The 16,429-nt window shown below is 44.8% G+C and overlaps 1 protein-coding gene across 4 annotated transcripts in view; it reads left to right on the forward strand.

Annotated features, from left to right (window-relative positions):
* PCSK5 (proprotein convertase subtilisin/kexin type 5) overlaps positions 1 to 16,429 on the forward strand; it is a 955,602-nt gene that overhangs the window by 506,772 nt on the left and 432,401 nt on the right. For all 4 annotated transcript variants that reach the window (XM_073670684.1, XM_073670697.1, XM_073670703.1 and 1 more), the window contains exons 14-17: positions 6,982 to 7,125; positions 8,117 to 8,219; positions 10,438 to 10,631; positions 13,783 to 13,867. In XM_073670684.1, the coding sequence (XP_073526785.1) occupies positions 6,982 to 7,125; positions 8,117 to 8,219; positions 10,438 to 10,631; positions 13,783 to 13,867 (526 nt within the window). The remainder of the gene's footprint in view (positions 1 to 6,981; positions 7,126 to 8,116; positions 8,220 to 10,437; positions 10,632 to 13,782; positions 13,868 to 16,429) is intronic.

Genomic DNA, 16,429 nt, shown 5'->3' on the forward strand with positions numbered 1-16,429 from the left:
GGTGACCCCAGTTTAAAAAAAATGCACACTGAACTAATTTGTGGGTGTTATGAGTCTTTTGTGCCCACATTTTACTAAAGGATTTAAATCAAAATTAATGTGCAAAAATTTTTTCACAAAAAGTGTAATTTTTGGACACAATTTTGCATACATATTGAGAAGTGAGGAAATCGACCCCAACATTTATAATGCTATTTCTCCTGTCCTCAAAAATATCCCCATTTATTCCTTAATCTGTAGCTTAAGCAAACAGTGGGGATCAAAAGGAAAGGAGAATTATGTGGCTTTTAGGCCATAAATTCAGCTTGAATAATTTTAGCTAGCAAAGGAATGAAACCCACCCAGAAGTGATCCCATTTTAATATTTTTATCCCTGATGGAATTTATCTGTGGATTCATTGTCAAGTTGAAAAGCACAGTTTTAATATGAGGAAATAATGGGATTACTCTGTTGATCCTAGTAGTGTCACTTTCATTTTCTTTAAAGGGAGTGGTTGTACTACGTATCTATAGCCCAATCAGATGTCCCAAGTGATGCTGGCACACCATAATAGGTCCTTGCCCGGCAAGGTACGCAGTATCCCATAGTCAGTGTGGCCATTATTATCAGGTTTAACTGGTTTTACAATAACCCAAATGAAGCAAGAAGAAAGTCCATTCTGTATAGACCAAGAAGTGCCAAATGAAAAACTGCAAGTTTGTCTACACTTACCTGCAGTCATTTTTCCTTCCATATGTTCCAAGTTATTGCCTACATATATTCAGTATTTCCCAAGAAGTAGTTGGTAATGGAAGAAAGGACGACTGCAGAATTGGACTATATACAGGAGTTATTTGTTGCCTCTAAGTGCTCATTCACACAACCGTATTTTCAGTGTTGTAAAGAAAAAAACAGAGCAATCTCATTCAATGGTTCAGTTCAGACAAGTGATTTTTTTTTCCGAATGTGCGTGTGACGCGCCCCCCGGGCCATATTCTTTAGGGGAATACCCGGAGCCGGATCAGATGGGGGTTGTAGTCTTCCGAGTGGCTGTGACCCGGTCCGTGCCCAGGGTGTCAAGCTCAGAGTATGTGGCAGTCCTACAGATGTTATAAAGTTCTTTATGTCGACTACGCCACCCGTTGTATTGCGGTCACTACGGCCGCCGCTGCAGCAAGGTCCACTGAGGCTGATGGTGTTGGTGCAGCTTTTGATAGTATAACCCCCAACGGGTGGGGTATAGCCTCAGGGGGTCAGGTGCAGAGGATGGGGGTTGTGGTGGTGCAGCATAGATGGTAATTAAAGACAGAGTCGGGTTGTGCAGTTTAGGGTATTTACTTACTGCTGATGTTCCGGTCACTCCAGCTTCAAGTGACCACCCGAGCCGTGCTGCGTCCACCAGGTCCTGGATTCAGCCAACCCCCAAGCAAGTCCGGAGCGTGACCCTGAGCCCTCCTTCCTGTCCTGTCTTCTGGCCGTCCCCACCAGGGATCCACCTAGGTCCAGCTCCCTCGGGCCTTCTGTTGGGAAACCCTTGGCCTTGGGTTCCCTGACCCTACACGTGGTTTGCCTTCAGGGTGGATGTGGTGGGTGGCCGTGGCAGATCCTGCCCACGGCCTCCGGTCTCTGGCTGAGGTGTGCTTGAGCCCCCACCAGTTTGGGATCCGGTACCCTTTTGCCAACTCTTCACCCTAGGTTCGTATATGGGTTCTCAGAGTTCCTGCTTGTTTTCTCTGGGTCCTTCTGACTCTCCTCTCTCACTCTCTCTGGGCCTGGGGCTGCTCTGCTCCTCTTCCTCTGACTTCTCTGCAAAGACTGACTGACTGCCTGACTGACTGACCCTGATCTTTGATGGTGCCCACCTTAAATACTCCCGCTATGTGTGAGCTCAGGTGACCAGCACCCAATGAGCTCCTATCTTTACCCAGGCTGCTCCCCCTATCTGCCCCTACACTACTTGGGATGTACCACCCCCCTCCCACTCCAGCCAGGAACAGACTCGGTCGTACCTGCACATTTCTAAGTGGGAGTACCGTTGGTCTGTTCCTCGGAAATGGGATGTGTGTAGTGCATGCAGCTTTCTGGACTCAGTCCCACACTCCATCCTTACCCGGGAGTGGAATATCACACCTCTGGGTTGAGGTGCAATACCCCTGTAGCAGCCGAATCCTCAGGGTGCTACATTCCCCCCTGGTAAATCACAGCACGTCCTCGGGCTGTAAGATATAAAACATCCTCAAACATACATTTTTTTTTTTTTTCATATAAACAACATAATAACAACATATAAAATATCATATATATATCAGCATCATCATAAAACTTTTCATATTAATAACATTCTCGTCGCCTCTGGCTCCTCCTCCGGTCACTGTGCAACGTGTGACCGGGTAAAGTGCGACAGTCTTTGGAACTCGTGGCTTTCCTATAAAACCAGTAGGGGCGCTTTAGGACGCGCAACTATTTACAATGGAATATGGCCGCTCTCAGTCCTCGGCCAGGTATTAGGGAGGAATGACCGCTCTCAGTCCTCGGTCAGTGGGATTTAAGGGATAAACGGGTAAACAGTTCACACTTGCTGGTCCCAACGGGGACTATATTAGCAACAACAGTTCACTGTGCCCCGACGGGCAACTATATACAGCTTCTACTCCGCTGTACTCAACGACGACGTCCTCCTGCTCTTTCTTTGTGGTTACCTTTAACTTCAGACCCGTCCGGGTCCTCTTGTTCTTCCTCCTCACACCGCAGCTCTTCCTCCGTCAGGCGATGCACATGGAGGGCGTAGGGTCCTTTGGCACACTTGTGCCGGGTGAAGGTGACCTCGTCCCCTATATACAGGTCACGACCTCTGTGTCCCTCCGGTAGGTGGGACTCAACGTCTCTCCTGGTCACGAAGACGTCGCCTGGGGTGCGGTGATCTCGGATGAAGCCCCACCCGTGCTGCATATTGAACTTGATCACAGTCCCGGTGGAAGGGGGACCATGTGCTGCACGGGGATTCCTCCTGGCCCGGCTCTTCTGCTCCGCGCTCCTTATCTGCGCTTGTTGTTCTCGGACCCGCCTCTCTCTCCGCTCCCTCTCAAAGACCTCGAGCTGCTGGCGGCAGCACTCTGCACGCTCCGCTGCGGCTGCCCGGGTCTCCTGAGTGAACCCCATGAGGTCTTCTCCGGTGGGGTCCCACTCAAACTGCGCTTCTGCCAGCGGGGGCGAGATCCTCTTTACGGGCTTTGGAGCCGGGATCAGGGGTTCATCTAGGGGTCTCTCTTTCCGGAGTCGGGGATGGTGAAACTCCGGTGGCCATATAAAGGGCTGCCCATCCGGGCACGTATGTTGGGCAAACAGATCTTCTCCCAGATGCGGCACTCTTGGTTTTATGGGCGCGGTGGTGGTAGCGCCCGGGTTGCCCAGGCCTTGCGGCCAGGCCTGGGGCACCTGGAAAGTGAAGGGCACCGTAAGGACGGCGGCGCCCTGGGCTACTTGGCCCTGCGACCAGGCCGGTGGCTCCGCGGAGGTAGGGGGCGCTGTTGGTATTGCGGCGCCCGGGGGTACTAGGCCTTGCAACCAGGCTGGTGGTACTTCCTGCTTGGTCACGCTCGGGGTCGAGGCGTGTGACGTCACAGGGGTCGCGGCTGCGGCTTCCGGTTGAGGCCTAGTCTGTGGCGGTGACGTTGCGGTTACGGGCACGGCAGGGGGTACTTCGGGCTCTGCGACGGGGAGCTGGGGCAGGTACGCGGTTTCCCAGTTTGGGGTAGAGACGTCCCCTTTACCTGCCTCCTTTCGTTCGGCTCCCTTCTCGGCGCCGTCTCCGGCCTTCAGTCCTCCTGCGCCATCCTCAGAGGCGGTCTGTCTCCTCGTCTCGGGTGGCGTGCTCCGCTGACGAGTCTCGGTCTGCTGGGCCATCTCTCGGCTCCACTCCGCCAACGTCTCTCGTTGCACCCGGGCCATCCCCCGTGCGAGGCCCTCCAGCGCAGTCTGCGTACACTCCCGATCTCGGGGGAGCTGTGCCAAGACCTCCACTAAGCCTAGTGGGGTCGTTGCTTCTAGCAGGCTCCTGACCAACGGGTCGGTGCTGCTCTGCTCTCCTTCTGTTGTCTCCAGCAGGCTCCTGGCCAGCGGGCCGGTGCTGCTCTGCTCTTCTCCCATCTCCGGGTAAGCTTCTTCTGGACTCAGCTCTAGGCTTCTTGTCTCCGGGTGCGCTCTCTCCAGACTGCTCCAGGCGACACCCATCTTTGCTCTCTTCTTCTCAGTCCTCCCACTTCGAAGGCGGTCCCGGGGCCACTTGGTGATTGTCAGCTCCAGGGGCAGTTCTTTTACGCTGACAGACACCTCTAGCATCACAGTCTCTGTTGGTGGGGGCGGTTTCCACTTTTGGCGCCATTTTCGGTCCTGGCCCACGATGGGAGGTGGCCTCTTGCCATCCTCTGGCACGCCCATAATGGCGTCCGCTCTTCCAAGGCGGGAAATCTTTGGAAATGGCGGGAATCGTCTCCCAGTGGCGGGAAACTCTGCAGATGGCGGGAAAAAGCTGTTAATGGCGGACAACCGGCGGGAATCGATCTGTGATGGAGTCCGATGGCGGGGACCCTCCGGAACCGGCAGGAGACTTCTTTTTAAGGTATCGGTGTACTTTTCTTCAGGCACGCAGTACCCGGTTGTTGCGGGCACGGTATCCTGCCGACTACGCCAAAGTTGACGCGCCCCCTGGGCCATATTCTTTAGGGGAATACCCGGAGCCGGATCAGATGGGGGTTGTAGTCTTCCGAGTGGCTGTGACCCGGTCCGTGCCCAGGGTGTCAAGCTCAGAGTATGTGGCAGTCCTACAGATGTTATAAAGTTCTTTATGTCGACTACGCCACCCGTTGTATTGCGGTCACTACGGCCGCCGCTGCAGCAAGGTCCACTGAGGCTGATGGTGTTGGTGCAGCTTTTGATAGTATAACCCCCAACGGGTGGGGTATAGCCTCAGGGGGTCAGGTGCAGAGGATGGGGGTTGTGGTGGTGCAGCATAGATGGTAATTAAAGACAGAGTCGGGTTGTGCAGTTTAGGGTATTTACTTACTGCTGATGTTCCGGTCACTCCAGCTTCAAGTGACCACCCGAGCCGTGCTGCGTCCACCAGGTCCTGGATTCAGCCAACCCCCAAGCAAGTCCGGAGCGTGACCCTGAGCCCTCCTTCCTGTCCTGTCTTCTGGCCGTCCCCACCAGGGATCCACCTAGGTCCAGCTCCCTCGGGCCTTCTGTTGGGAAACCCTTGGCCTTGGGTTCCCTGACCCTACACGTGGTTTGCCTTCAGGGTGGATGTGGTGGGTGGCCGTGGCAGATCCTGCCCACGGCCTCCGGTCTCTGGCTGAGGTGTGCTTGAGCCCCCACCAGTTTGGGATCCGGTACCCTTTTGCCAACTCTTCACCCTAGGTTCGTATATGGGTTCTCAGAGTTCCTGCTTGTTTTCTCTGGGTCCTTCTGACTCTCCTCTCTCACTCTCTCTGGGCCTGGGGCTGCTCTGCTCCTCTTCCTCTGACTTCTCTGCAAAGACTGACTGACTGCCTGACTGACTGACCCTGATCTTTGATGGTGCCCACCTTAAATACTCCCGCTATGTGTGAGCTCAGGTGACCAGCACCCAATGAGCTCCTATCTTTACCCAGGCTGCTCCCCCTATCTGCCCCTACACTACTTGGGATGTACCACCCCCCTCCCACTCCAGCCAGGAACAGACTCGGTCGTACCTGCACATTTCTAAGTGGGAGTACCGTTGGTCTGTTCCTCGGAAATGGGATGTGTGTAGTGCATGCAGCTTTCTGGACTCAGTCCCACACTCCATCCTTACCCGGGAGTGGAATATCACACCTCTGGGTTGAGGTGCAATACCCCTGTAGCAGCCGAATCCTCAGGGTGCTACACGTGCGTAAAAAATTGCAGCCTGCACTAGTTTCTTCCATAAATCGAATGAGACTCATCCATTCAAATCTATGGGTGCGCACAAAAAAGATACCATACATATGCCATCTGATTTTTATGGATACTTTATGGATACTTTAACATTGTAAACTGTAAATGGTCTTGTAAATTATTTATAATTGCTGCTGATTACTTGAGGATTGTATATGGACTGCACACCGATGACAGAGGAGAAAAAATTTGTGAGAGTTTTCTGGGTGAAACTCTTAACAATTTTTTTATATGGTCTTGCGAACCTACAATGTCCTTAGTGATTCGTAGGTTTGTGTATGAGATGATTAAACCGAATGATAGGATCTATTGCACAATTCCTCTATTTTTCAGGTAGATACATTGGTACATTCATACCTTCCGGTTCCAGCTCAGAAACTGGCGAATCCCTGAAGCACACAGTGCGCGCGCAGGGGGGATTCATACGTCTGCAGTCTCACAGAGTGACCGCAGACTTATCGATTAGGACTAGACAACACCTTTAATCTTGAATTATTTAACCATTTTTTATTAGTTTGGGCTAGAATATGATTGGAAACAGAATTGCATTATATTGAAGTAGGATAGAATTGGATTGTATAGATTACTGTAAAAAATCTAAAATTAAAATTGGGAAAGCAACTTTACATAAGAAACTAAAAATGGGGGATGTTTAAGGGGAGGGTTATCTGAATTTCTTTGATCAAGTACTTACATTTCATTCTCATAAGGTATTTTCCAAAGGTATTTTAGGCTTTTCAAGTATATTTTCTTGAAAAAAAAACAATTGTAATGATCAGTTTTGTACATTTACAACCAAAATGTATGTCTCATGAATCATATATATTGCAGCTGCAGTTACGCCCTGGGTTATTTGTTTGGTCATATATAGAATTCTGGGATACGACAGCTTGTTGTTATTTTCTTATATACACTCCTCATACAGAGTGAAGTTGGTTAGGTTGTGTGACCTTTCTCTTTACTTTTCTTTTCTTGTACTTACAATTATATTTCTTAATACCAAGACAATATGTTGTTTGTCAATATGTGTTGTTCTTTGTATCTCCAAGGAAAATTGAAGGAATGGTCTTTGGTATTATACGGTACTTCTATTCAGCCATATTCCCCTAGAAATGATGTTCCTAAAGTGGAGAGGGTACGCTCCAGCCCTGTTGAGGAGCCATCAGAGGAGTACAATATTGATGACTACACAGGTGAGGCATAGCAGTGATGGACACATCTTACATAGTTTCATACGTTGAAAAAAGACCTAGGTCCATCAAGTTCAACCTTCCTCCCCCAATTGTACATTTTGTCACTAATTTAACTATAACCCATCATGCTATATGTACATAGGAAATCGGCCAGCCCTTTTTTAAAAGCTGTTATAGTGTCTGCAATCACTACCTCTCGTGGTAGGGCATTCCACAATCTGCTTCATTGATGATTACTTATAATTTGCATGGGTCCCCTTGTATTTATGAATGTCCGATCCCTATTGGTTATCCAAGGATTCCGTCAGGCAATAAAAAGCCATTGATAAGTTACTAATGTGAAGACTACATACATGAAGCCAGAGGCGAATTGGAAAATTTCATAGCTGCTCAGCTCCTTTTTCAGTTTGCTCCACTGCCATTACTTGTGATACTATTGACACCGTTATATTAGATAAAGCACTAGGGAGAAAAGTAGAGCAAATAGAGTCTTACCTGACATACAATTAGAGTTATTATTCAGATTATGCTAACCTGATCCATGATTTAAAGCATTTTAAATCATGGATGTGGATCCATGGATGAGGATGTGCTGCGGATCCACAGGTCCTCAAACTGATGAAGACAGAAGACAAGGAAGAATTTGTGGATACCTCCTGTGCTGCTATATATGGAAGACGTCAGTACTCCAGAGTTTATTCAAACATGTGTTTTTTTTACACTTATATGGTCATTTCCTGAAGAAGTGCTTGACACTTTGAAACGCGTTGAATGAAAATAGAAAACCGAATGTTTGATTAAACTCGTGAGTACTGACGTCTTCCATATACAGCACCGCGGGAGTATCCACAAATTCTTCCTTGTCTTCTGTCTACCATTATATTAGGGCACTGCTGTATCCTTTTTAAAATGCTCCAGGGCCGAATTTCATTTGTAATCATGTTTTATATGACATATATAAATAACTTTATAAACTTCATCTTGACTCTAGGCCCTTGTAATTCTGAATGCAGTGACGTGGGCTGTGATGGTCCAGGACCTCATCACTGCACTGACTGTCTCCACTATTATTATAAGGCAAAAAACAACACAAGGTAAACCAAGTACATCTTATCTCTAGTTCTATATGGTGTAGGTTAGAACTATGCAATACTTTTTTTTTATAAAATATCCTTTAAAACTACTAGATCACTTGCCCCTGCGACTGTTAGTATTAAAGTTCTTATTCAAGACGTTTTTCTATAAAAACTGTAACAAAACTTCAAACTCGATCCACCACCAATTGTCTGCATTGGCAACATTTTTGTCACTATCTGTTGGTAAGACATGTGGCAATGTGTGAGGATTTAGAACAAATAAAGATAACATGGATGGTCAGATATAATTTCCCTTTTCAACTCCCAAAGATTTAAAGGAGTTTTCCCACGAACGAAAGTTAATTTTAATCAATAGATCTTGGAATAATAATAAGTTCCACAATTGGATGTGATTAAATAAAATGTTCCTGTGCTGAGATAATCATATAAATGTGCCCCTGCTGTGTACTGTGTAATGTCTGTGCCTAACCGTGCAGGAACATGGTCTGATCATACCACATCTCCTGGGCAGGGGAGGAAGCAATAGAGTATACAGACATTACAGCAGGGGATCACAGGTGATTCTGTTTGTGACATAAAACATTTCCCTGCCTGTTTTTTAAAAATGTTTTACTTCAAAGAAAAAATCATTTGTGATCCCCTGCTGTAATGTCTGTATACTCTTTTGCGTTCTCCCCTGCCCAGGAGATGTGGTATGATCAGACCATGTTCCTGTACGGTCAGACACGGCCATTACACAGTACACAGCAGGGGCACATTTATAAGATTATCTCAGCACAGGAACATTTTATTTAAACACATCCAATTGTGGAAGTTATTATTATTCCAAGATCTATTGATTAAAATCAACTTTTGTTCGTGGGAAAACCCCTTTAACTTCCCCTTTTAAATTCCATCGCTCTCAAAAAAAAAAAAACATACTTTTTTCCTAAACCGTCCTTCATTTTCCTCACCTTGTTTTATCATGTACCCTATAGTTCTATCCTCTTAATATGCTACATTGATAGTTACTGTGCACAGTCTTAAGCAGAATCTGGTAATTAGGGGAGGTTGGTCCATGTGTCAGTTATATTAAAGGGAACCTGTCAGTAGCGTTTTATCGGGACAACCAGAGGTTGTTTTGTATAGGTCATTGTTAAACAAAATGATGGCTGTATTATTCATATCCATTGGTTCTTTGCAGAGAAACCTTCACTTTTAGCCGTGGCTCCTTTTCAGTTCTCCCCTCCTGGCAGTGCCCCCAGCTGCTTGATTGGCAATGGAAACCGAGGCTGTGGCCTGTGACATTATCAGCAGACAAGAGCGCTCTCCCAAGCAGTCAAGCATCGGGGGGCAGTGCTAGGCTGAGAGATCTGTAAAGTAGCCATGAACTGCAAGTGCACTTACAACACCCAGTGCACTTGCAGTGTAAATTACATATGGATAAAGATATAGATTTCTCTGTAATAAAGCAATAGATTGGGACAATATAGGTTTTTAGTTTTAATTGTTGAAAAGTGACCTATACATCACATCACTACCTATTATTGTCCTCATAAACGCTGCTGACAGAGTACTGCTTTCATTTATTTTCAAAGGACTCTATCACCTGCTGTGGCTGGTATTATTTGCTATTAATTGTATAGAATTTTCTAAGTTGCTACTGTTCCATAAATGTTTGATGGGAACAGATCTTAAAAAAAATGGAAAAAAAGGAGAGGTAAAGGGGTAGCTCATCTAAGGCCACTCATATAGCTGCATGTAAATGAAAAATGCATTATCACAAAATTCTGTGAAAATACGTAAAGAAAGAACTGGCAATGACTGTAAGCTCCAAATTAAAGGTAGAAGCAACCGAGGCTAGAATTCCTCCACAATGAATGCAAAATGTTACTTCATGTATTAGAGTGAACATATGTAATTCATAGGACTTCAAGCAAGGCTGAACAAATAAAAGCCAAGACTTATTCTAGATCATTAACCAAAATAAGAAATTGTGCTTTAGCCATATAAAAGCATGTTTTCTCCAGCAAGTAAATGCATAATGTAAGGCATGGAACTAATAGAGCTTTTAATATATCCCTTTTGTCTCTCACGTTCAGTTCACCGGTGATATTTGGCTAGAGATTAGCAAACTTCCAATTCAGAGACATTTACTTGTCAGGTTTAAATCCTGTAATAATTGCCATGTATAATGGTGCCCTTCAAGCATTTACGCATTTCTGTTTGCTCACAGGATTTGTGTATCGGAATGCCCCCCAGGCCACTATTTTGCCGAAAAGAAGAGGTGTAAAAAATGTTTCCCAAACTGTGATACGTGTGTCGGAAGTCGTAGCGACCAGTGCACAGCTTGTAAACCCGGCTACTACTTAAATGAAGAGACCAACAGCTGCATCAGCAACTGCCCAGATGGCTTCTACTTGAATGAAAGTATGTTCTCCTCTCATCACTACCCGTCATATTTTACACACAAGGCATTTACCACTTTCACATTTTTGGTTTCACTACTTCAATAACACAAAAAGAGATGTCTTTAGACTCACCTCTGTGAACAGTATTCATGTGCCTGGCTAGTGGAGTGTCTCGACCATCCGTGTGCTCACGTCTTTGTATTTTTTTTTACTTATCTGAGTATATTTGTGGCTAAAAATATTTTTTGCAATTGCGTTTCATTAAAAATATTGCAGTTTTTTAGCCCCTGTATTGCACTATTTCTGGCTGCTAATTTGAGTTATGTGATTATCTGTCAGTGAGCTCATTCTTATGGTCTAATTGGAGCATTTGTAAATTTCTTAAATGTCTTAATCTGATCTGCTCTCAACTGATTTACAACCACAGACCACATCAAAGCTGAATGTACAGACGAGCAAAAGAGCTCCTAAGAGGCAAAAGGTGCAACATTTTTAATGAAAACCAATTGCAGAACTGATTTTTTTAACCCCAAATATATACTTTTAAGGAAAAGAATTTATTTGGAGGTTGGTAACTTAGGAGATCATAATACTGTATACAAATTTGTATACAAACTTTCCTTGTGGATCACATATGTTCCATACAAATCATGGGGTAAGTCTGTATTCACACTAGTATCGTGATTTCCTTGTTTTCTGTTAAAAGTAAACTACAGAATTAGTCTATTTTGCAGTCTACTATGCTGAAAAATAAAAATCAAGGTGGAAGCGTGACAGACCCATTATGAGTCAATTCAGTCCATTGCAAAATCAAACGGTCACAAATCCTGTAAAAACAAAAGTCATGAGTCTAGTTCGTTCAAGTCAATGTCCAACTCTTTGATATGGTGTCATGAGGTTACTTATAACTTGAAAATGTCACTGAAAGGTACTTGCTGAAATTTAATGTCAAACCATCGTGTACTGCTGCTACTTTTTTATTTATTTTCCAAGATATAAATAAAAGTCATGTAAAAGCCAACAATAAACCCTAAAACCAAATTATCTAAAGTAATCTGCAATGCCAGGTGCCTTCTGATCAATCATCCAATAGTCATTTATCACACGTTGTTCCTTGATAATTTGCTTATTCCCTAAAACCACATCAAGAATGACATTGAAATGTTTGCCATCAGTCTCTTGCATTGCTCTTAGATATAGCATTTTAGCTCTGCAATGATACTTAATGCTGTAGTAACATTACAGTATAATTATAACCTAAGTTTAAAATCACATAAAGTTCTTTAATGTGCTATTGAGCCAATGCTAAATGACAGTTCCCTGCAAGAACAGCCAAAGCTGAGTGACCACATCACTAATAAACACAACTAAGTTGCCATAAGGGTTGTCGAACATCTTCGACAAGCTATGTATAGCATAAAAATCTGTATTGCTATGTTGGGTTAAATGTCTTAGCAAAAGAGAGATCAAAATCTCAAAACTGGCAGTGCTCTTCTACATCGATGCCAATATGTAAACTTTTAGGATAGTTGGGTTCATGAGGGCAATAGAGTACATTGCTGTAATTCGCTGCAGTTTGCAGTACGGTTTTGGCCACTTGATTTTTACAGGTCAAAGACACTTTTTCTACATTTTAATGTTTCATTTGTAAAAAAAAAAACAGTAATTGGGTGTGTGGCATATTACTGCACATGAATCCTGCCTAAGTATAACCTTTATAGAGCTTTAAACTTTAGTGTTGGTTAAAGTAAACCTGACAGCTGATACATGCTACACGAAACACAGGCAGAATGTATCAGGCACAACCTGCATGATTTTAGCCAGGTATGTTTGACTCCCAAACGCTGTGGCATTCAGAGAAAAACATATTTTCAAAGCCACCGAGGACTGATCTACACAGGAGACTAGTTGACAGGGTTGCCAACCATCCAGAAATTTCAGGACAGTCTGTGAAAATAAGGCACTTTTTTGCCCTGTCCATAAAAAAATTCTGTGAAGTCTGTGATTTTTGTGAAGTTGAATAAACTTACACAGATTATTTTGACTGCAATTATCATCATTTTACAGTTTACAGTGAATGCAGATAATGTGTTCTTATCAGAACTATGAGCTGTAGACATGGATCACTTATCATAATGATTTATAATGGTTTTACAATGTGTCCGTAAAAATATATTGTATGTCCGTGATTTTTGTAAAAGCTGTCCAGAAAAAAAAAGTCAAGTAATCAACCTTGCTAGTTGGACAGGTGGGTCCCTGGTGACTTCTTCCCTCCCACTCCCCAGGAATGACAGGACCCTTCCCGAACATGCGTGCAGGGAACCCATCACTCAAGGGTAGCGGGCGGGGAGAAGCCGCTGAGGACCTGTCTGTTGAACTAGTGTTCTGTGTGGCCCAGCCCCCGGCAGCACAACATTTCAGAGACAAATATACCTGGCTGAATTGATTGGGCAGCATGTATCAGCTGTCAGGTTCCCATTAAGAATTCTGGTATGTATTGATTAATCTGCACAGCAGAGATCCCCAACCTTTCTGACCTTGAGAGTCACATTCAGCTATGATAGAGGGTCGCAAGCCACATTCAGCTTTGAGAGATGGTCGTTACCCACATCCAGCTCCTGCCTCACTCACAGTAGTGACATCCAGAGCCCCCTATTACCGGTATAATGACAGCCAAAGCTTTTCCACTGAAATCACACCAAGGCAGTATGCCAAGCTTCAGTGTTTCCTAACTTACCCTCATTTAGATCTGCTCTTCTGTGCAAGACTACACACAAAAGTCACCATCTAGAGATTTACTCTTAATAGCTGTTTGCTACACCTGGTAGTAATGCACCAAGCTGGCAGACAGCGGCAAGCCACACATCACGGGCCCACGAGCCACATGTGGCTCTCAAGCTACAGGTTGGAGACTCCTGCTGTAAAGGGTGGTATTGGCATTTTTTATGTACAAGGGAAAGGATAAAGGAGGGGGGAGGGTTAATTCTAGAAATGTGCATCTCCTTATTGATCCAGAGGCATGGGCTCCTCTGCATTAAAATGGAAAAATTCCTTCCTGAGCCCAAGTGGTGATCGGACTGGACCAACATTCACATGAGAATCCGATCTAGTCCTTTAATTGATGCTGTGTTGTTACATGCCAAATATTTAATGCACAATATCCTTTACAGATAAAAACCTCTGTCGAAAATGCCACGAGAACTGTAAGACGTGCACTTCTGCGGACAATTGTACGGAATGCAGACATGGCCTGAGGTATGAAATCATTGAATTACTGTAGCTAACCACATGACCACACATCAAAGTCATATTACCAAGCAGTGCTGTTGGAGGTCCTGAGTGGGTCCGACTCTTTGTGTCGTAAAATTTTGCAGTGAATGAAAGAGCTCAGTGAAGCAGGAGGTGTGAAATTTCTATAGTAACGTAAATGCTTAAAGAGACTCTGGTTGGTGATGAAATCCTAATGCGATGTGCCGCTGAGTACAAGCTTCCCAACCTCAGATGACTCGTAAGATCTTTTAGCTCAGGCTGTTACATTAAATGCCATATAGATTCTGTCAATAAAACAGAAACGTCTCATAAATACTAGGTTTTACCTCTTTACTCACAGATATTTGTACTGATCAAACAGGAAGGGAGCAGATATTTTACCAGGGTATTTGCTCTCTAGGGTGTAACAGGCATCAGTGGACATAACGGTGCTGTATAAGGGCGCAGTCAGACGGCGTATAAATCGGACGGATATCGGACCACAATGCACTGACTGGCCAGCAGCGGCTCTCCCAACCCGAGCTTGACAGCTTCATGTATTTCTATGCAGCTGTCACGCTCAGGTAGGGAGAGCCATGGCCAGGCCGAGTGTTGCGGTCCGATCTCTGTCTGATTTTTATGGGCGTCTGACTGCTTCTTTAGGCTGTGTGCCCACAATGAGTTTTTGGTGAGTTGGGATTTAAAGAAATATCATGCCTACTGTGCTTTTTTTACTCCATGTAAACTGACCTGCGGTGTGTGTTTCAAGTCTCCAACATGTCAGTTTCTCAATTTTCCCCATAGAATTGAGTCTTGAATGCAAGTTTTCCCAATAGACTTTCAATAGATGCGGAAAATCTGCAAGTAAAAATTGCATATGCATTTTTAGAGCGTTTCCGCACTGCACTTAAAACGCATGTAATCCGCACATGAAGTTTTGTCAAAGCCAAAAACCAGGAACTATTAAAAACAAAGCAGCTTTATTTAATACATGACATATCAATAAGAGACAAACACGATAAACACGCATGTAAAAAAACGCATTCAAAAACAGAATGAAAAAAACCGCACATGACCTAATTCACCTAATGGTGAAGCTCATCGTGGGAACGTAACCTTAGGACTCGCTTACATGAGTATATAAATCAGACGAGTGCAATGCGAGAAAACTTCATATTGCACTCTGGCCAATCTTATTAAACGAGTCAATGCTAATCTGCAAGTTTTTTCCCAGCTCTAATCGGACTGAGGAAAAAAATCACAGCTTGCTGCTATTGACTACGTATATTGGACGAGACTCGGCAATGCAAGTCAGTGGGTGCAAGAAACAATTCAGACGGCACACGGACCATGTGTATGCCACCCGATTTTTACCCATGTCAAATGAAACCAAATATTTTATCAGCCAAGTACAGTAAATTCATAGCAAGAATCCTCAGAATAGATAGATGATTGATAGATAGATAGATAGATAGATAGATAAAGTAGATAGAATATCTATCTACAGTGCCTACATGTAGTATTCAACCCCCTGCAGATTTAGCTGGTTGACACATGAGGAATTAACTTGGCATTGTGACATTTGTACTGTAGATCAGCCTGGAAGTGGGAAATGCACTGCAGCAAATATTGTTGTTTTTTTTTTTTGTTTTTTTAAAACGTTAAAAGTTAATTCAGAGTGTCATTTATTATTCAACCCCTCAAACCACAAGAATTCTGTTTGGTCCCCCTAAAGTATTAAGAAGTAGTTCAGGCACCAAGAATAATGAGCTTCACATGTGTGGATTAAAGATCTCTTTTGCCAGCCTTTTCTGACTATTTAAGACCCTCCCCAAACTTGTGAACAGCACTCAGACATGGTCAACATGGGAAAGACAAAGGAGCATTCCAAGGCCATCAGAGACAAGATCGTGGAGGGTCACAAGGCTGGCAAGGGGTACAAAACCCTTTCCAAGGAGTTGGGCCTACCTGTCTCCACTGTTGGGAGCATCATCCGTAAGTGGAAGGCTTATGGAACTACTGTTAGCCTTCCACGGCCTGGACAGCCTTTGAAAGTGTCCTCCCGTGCCGAGGCCAGGCTTGTCCGAAGAGTCAAGGCTAACCCAAGGACAACAAGGAAGGAGCTCCGGGAAGATCTCATGGCAGTGGGGACATTGGTTTCAGTCAATACCATAAGTAACGTACTCCACCGCAATGGTCTCCGTTCCAGACGAGCCCGTAAGGAACCTTTACTTTCAAAGCGTCATGTCAAGGCTCGTCTACAGTTTGCTCATGATCACTTGGAGGACTCTGAGACAGACTGGTTCAAGGTTCTATGGTCTGATGAGACCAAGATCGAGATCTTTGGTGCCAACCACACACGTGACGTTTGGAGACTGGATGGCACTGCATACGACCCCAAGAATACCATCCCTACAGTCAAGCATGGTGGTAGCAGCATCATGCTGTGGGACTGTTTCTCAGCCAAGGGGCCTGGCCATCTGGTCCGCATCCATGGGAAGATGGATATCACGGCCTACCTGGAGATTTTGGCCAAGAACCTCCGCTCCTCCATCAAGGATCTTAAGA

The sequence above is a fragment of the Phyllobates terribilis genome, unplaced genomic scaffold (genome assembly GCF_046119375.1).
Source record: "Phyllobates terribilis strain yellow unplaced genomic scaffold, ASM4611937v1 Scaffold_1__5_contigs__length_1240528914, whole genome shotgun sequence".
Classification (NCBI taxonomy): Eukaryota; Metazoa; Chordata; class Amphibia; order Anura; family Dendrobatidae; genus Phyllobates; species Phyllobates terribilis.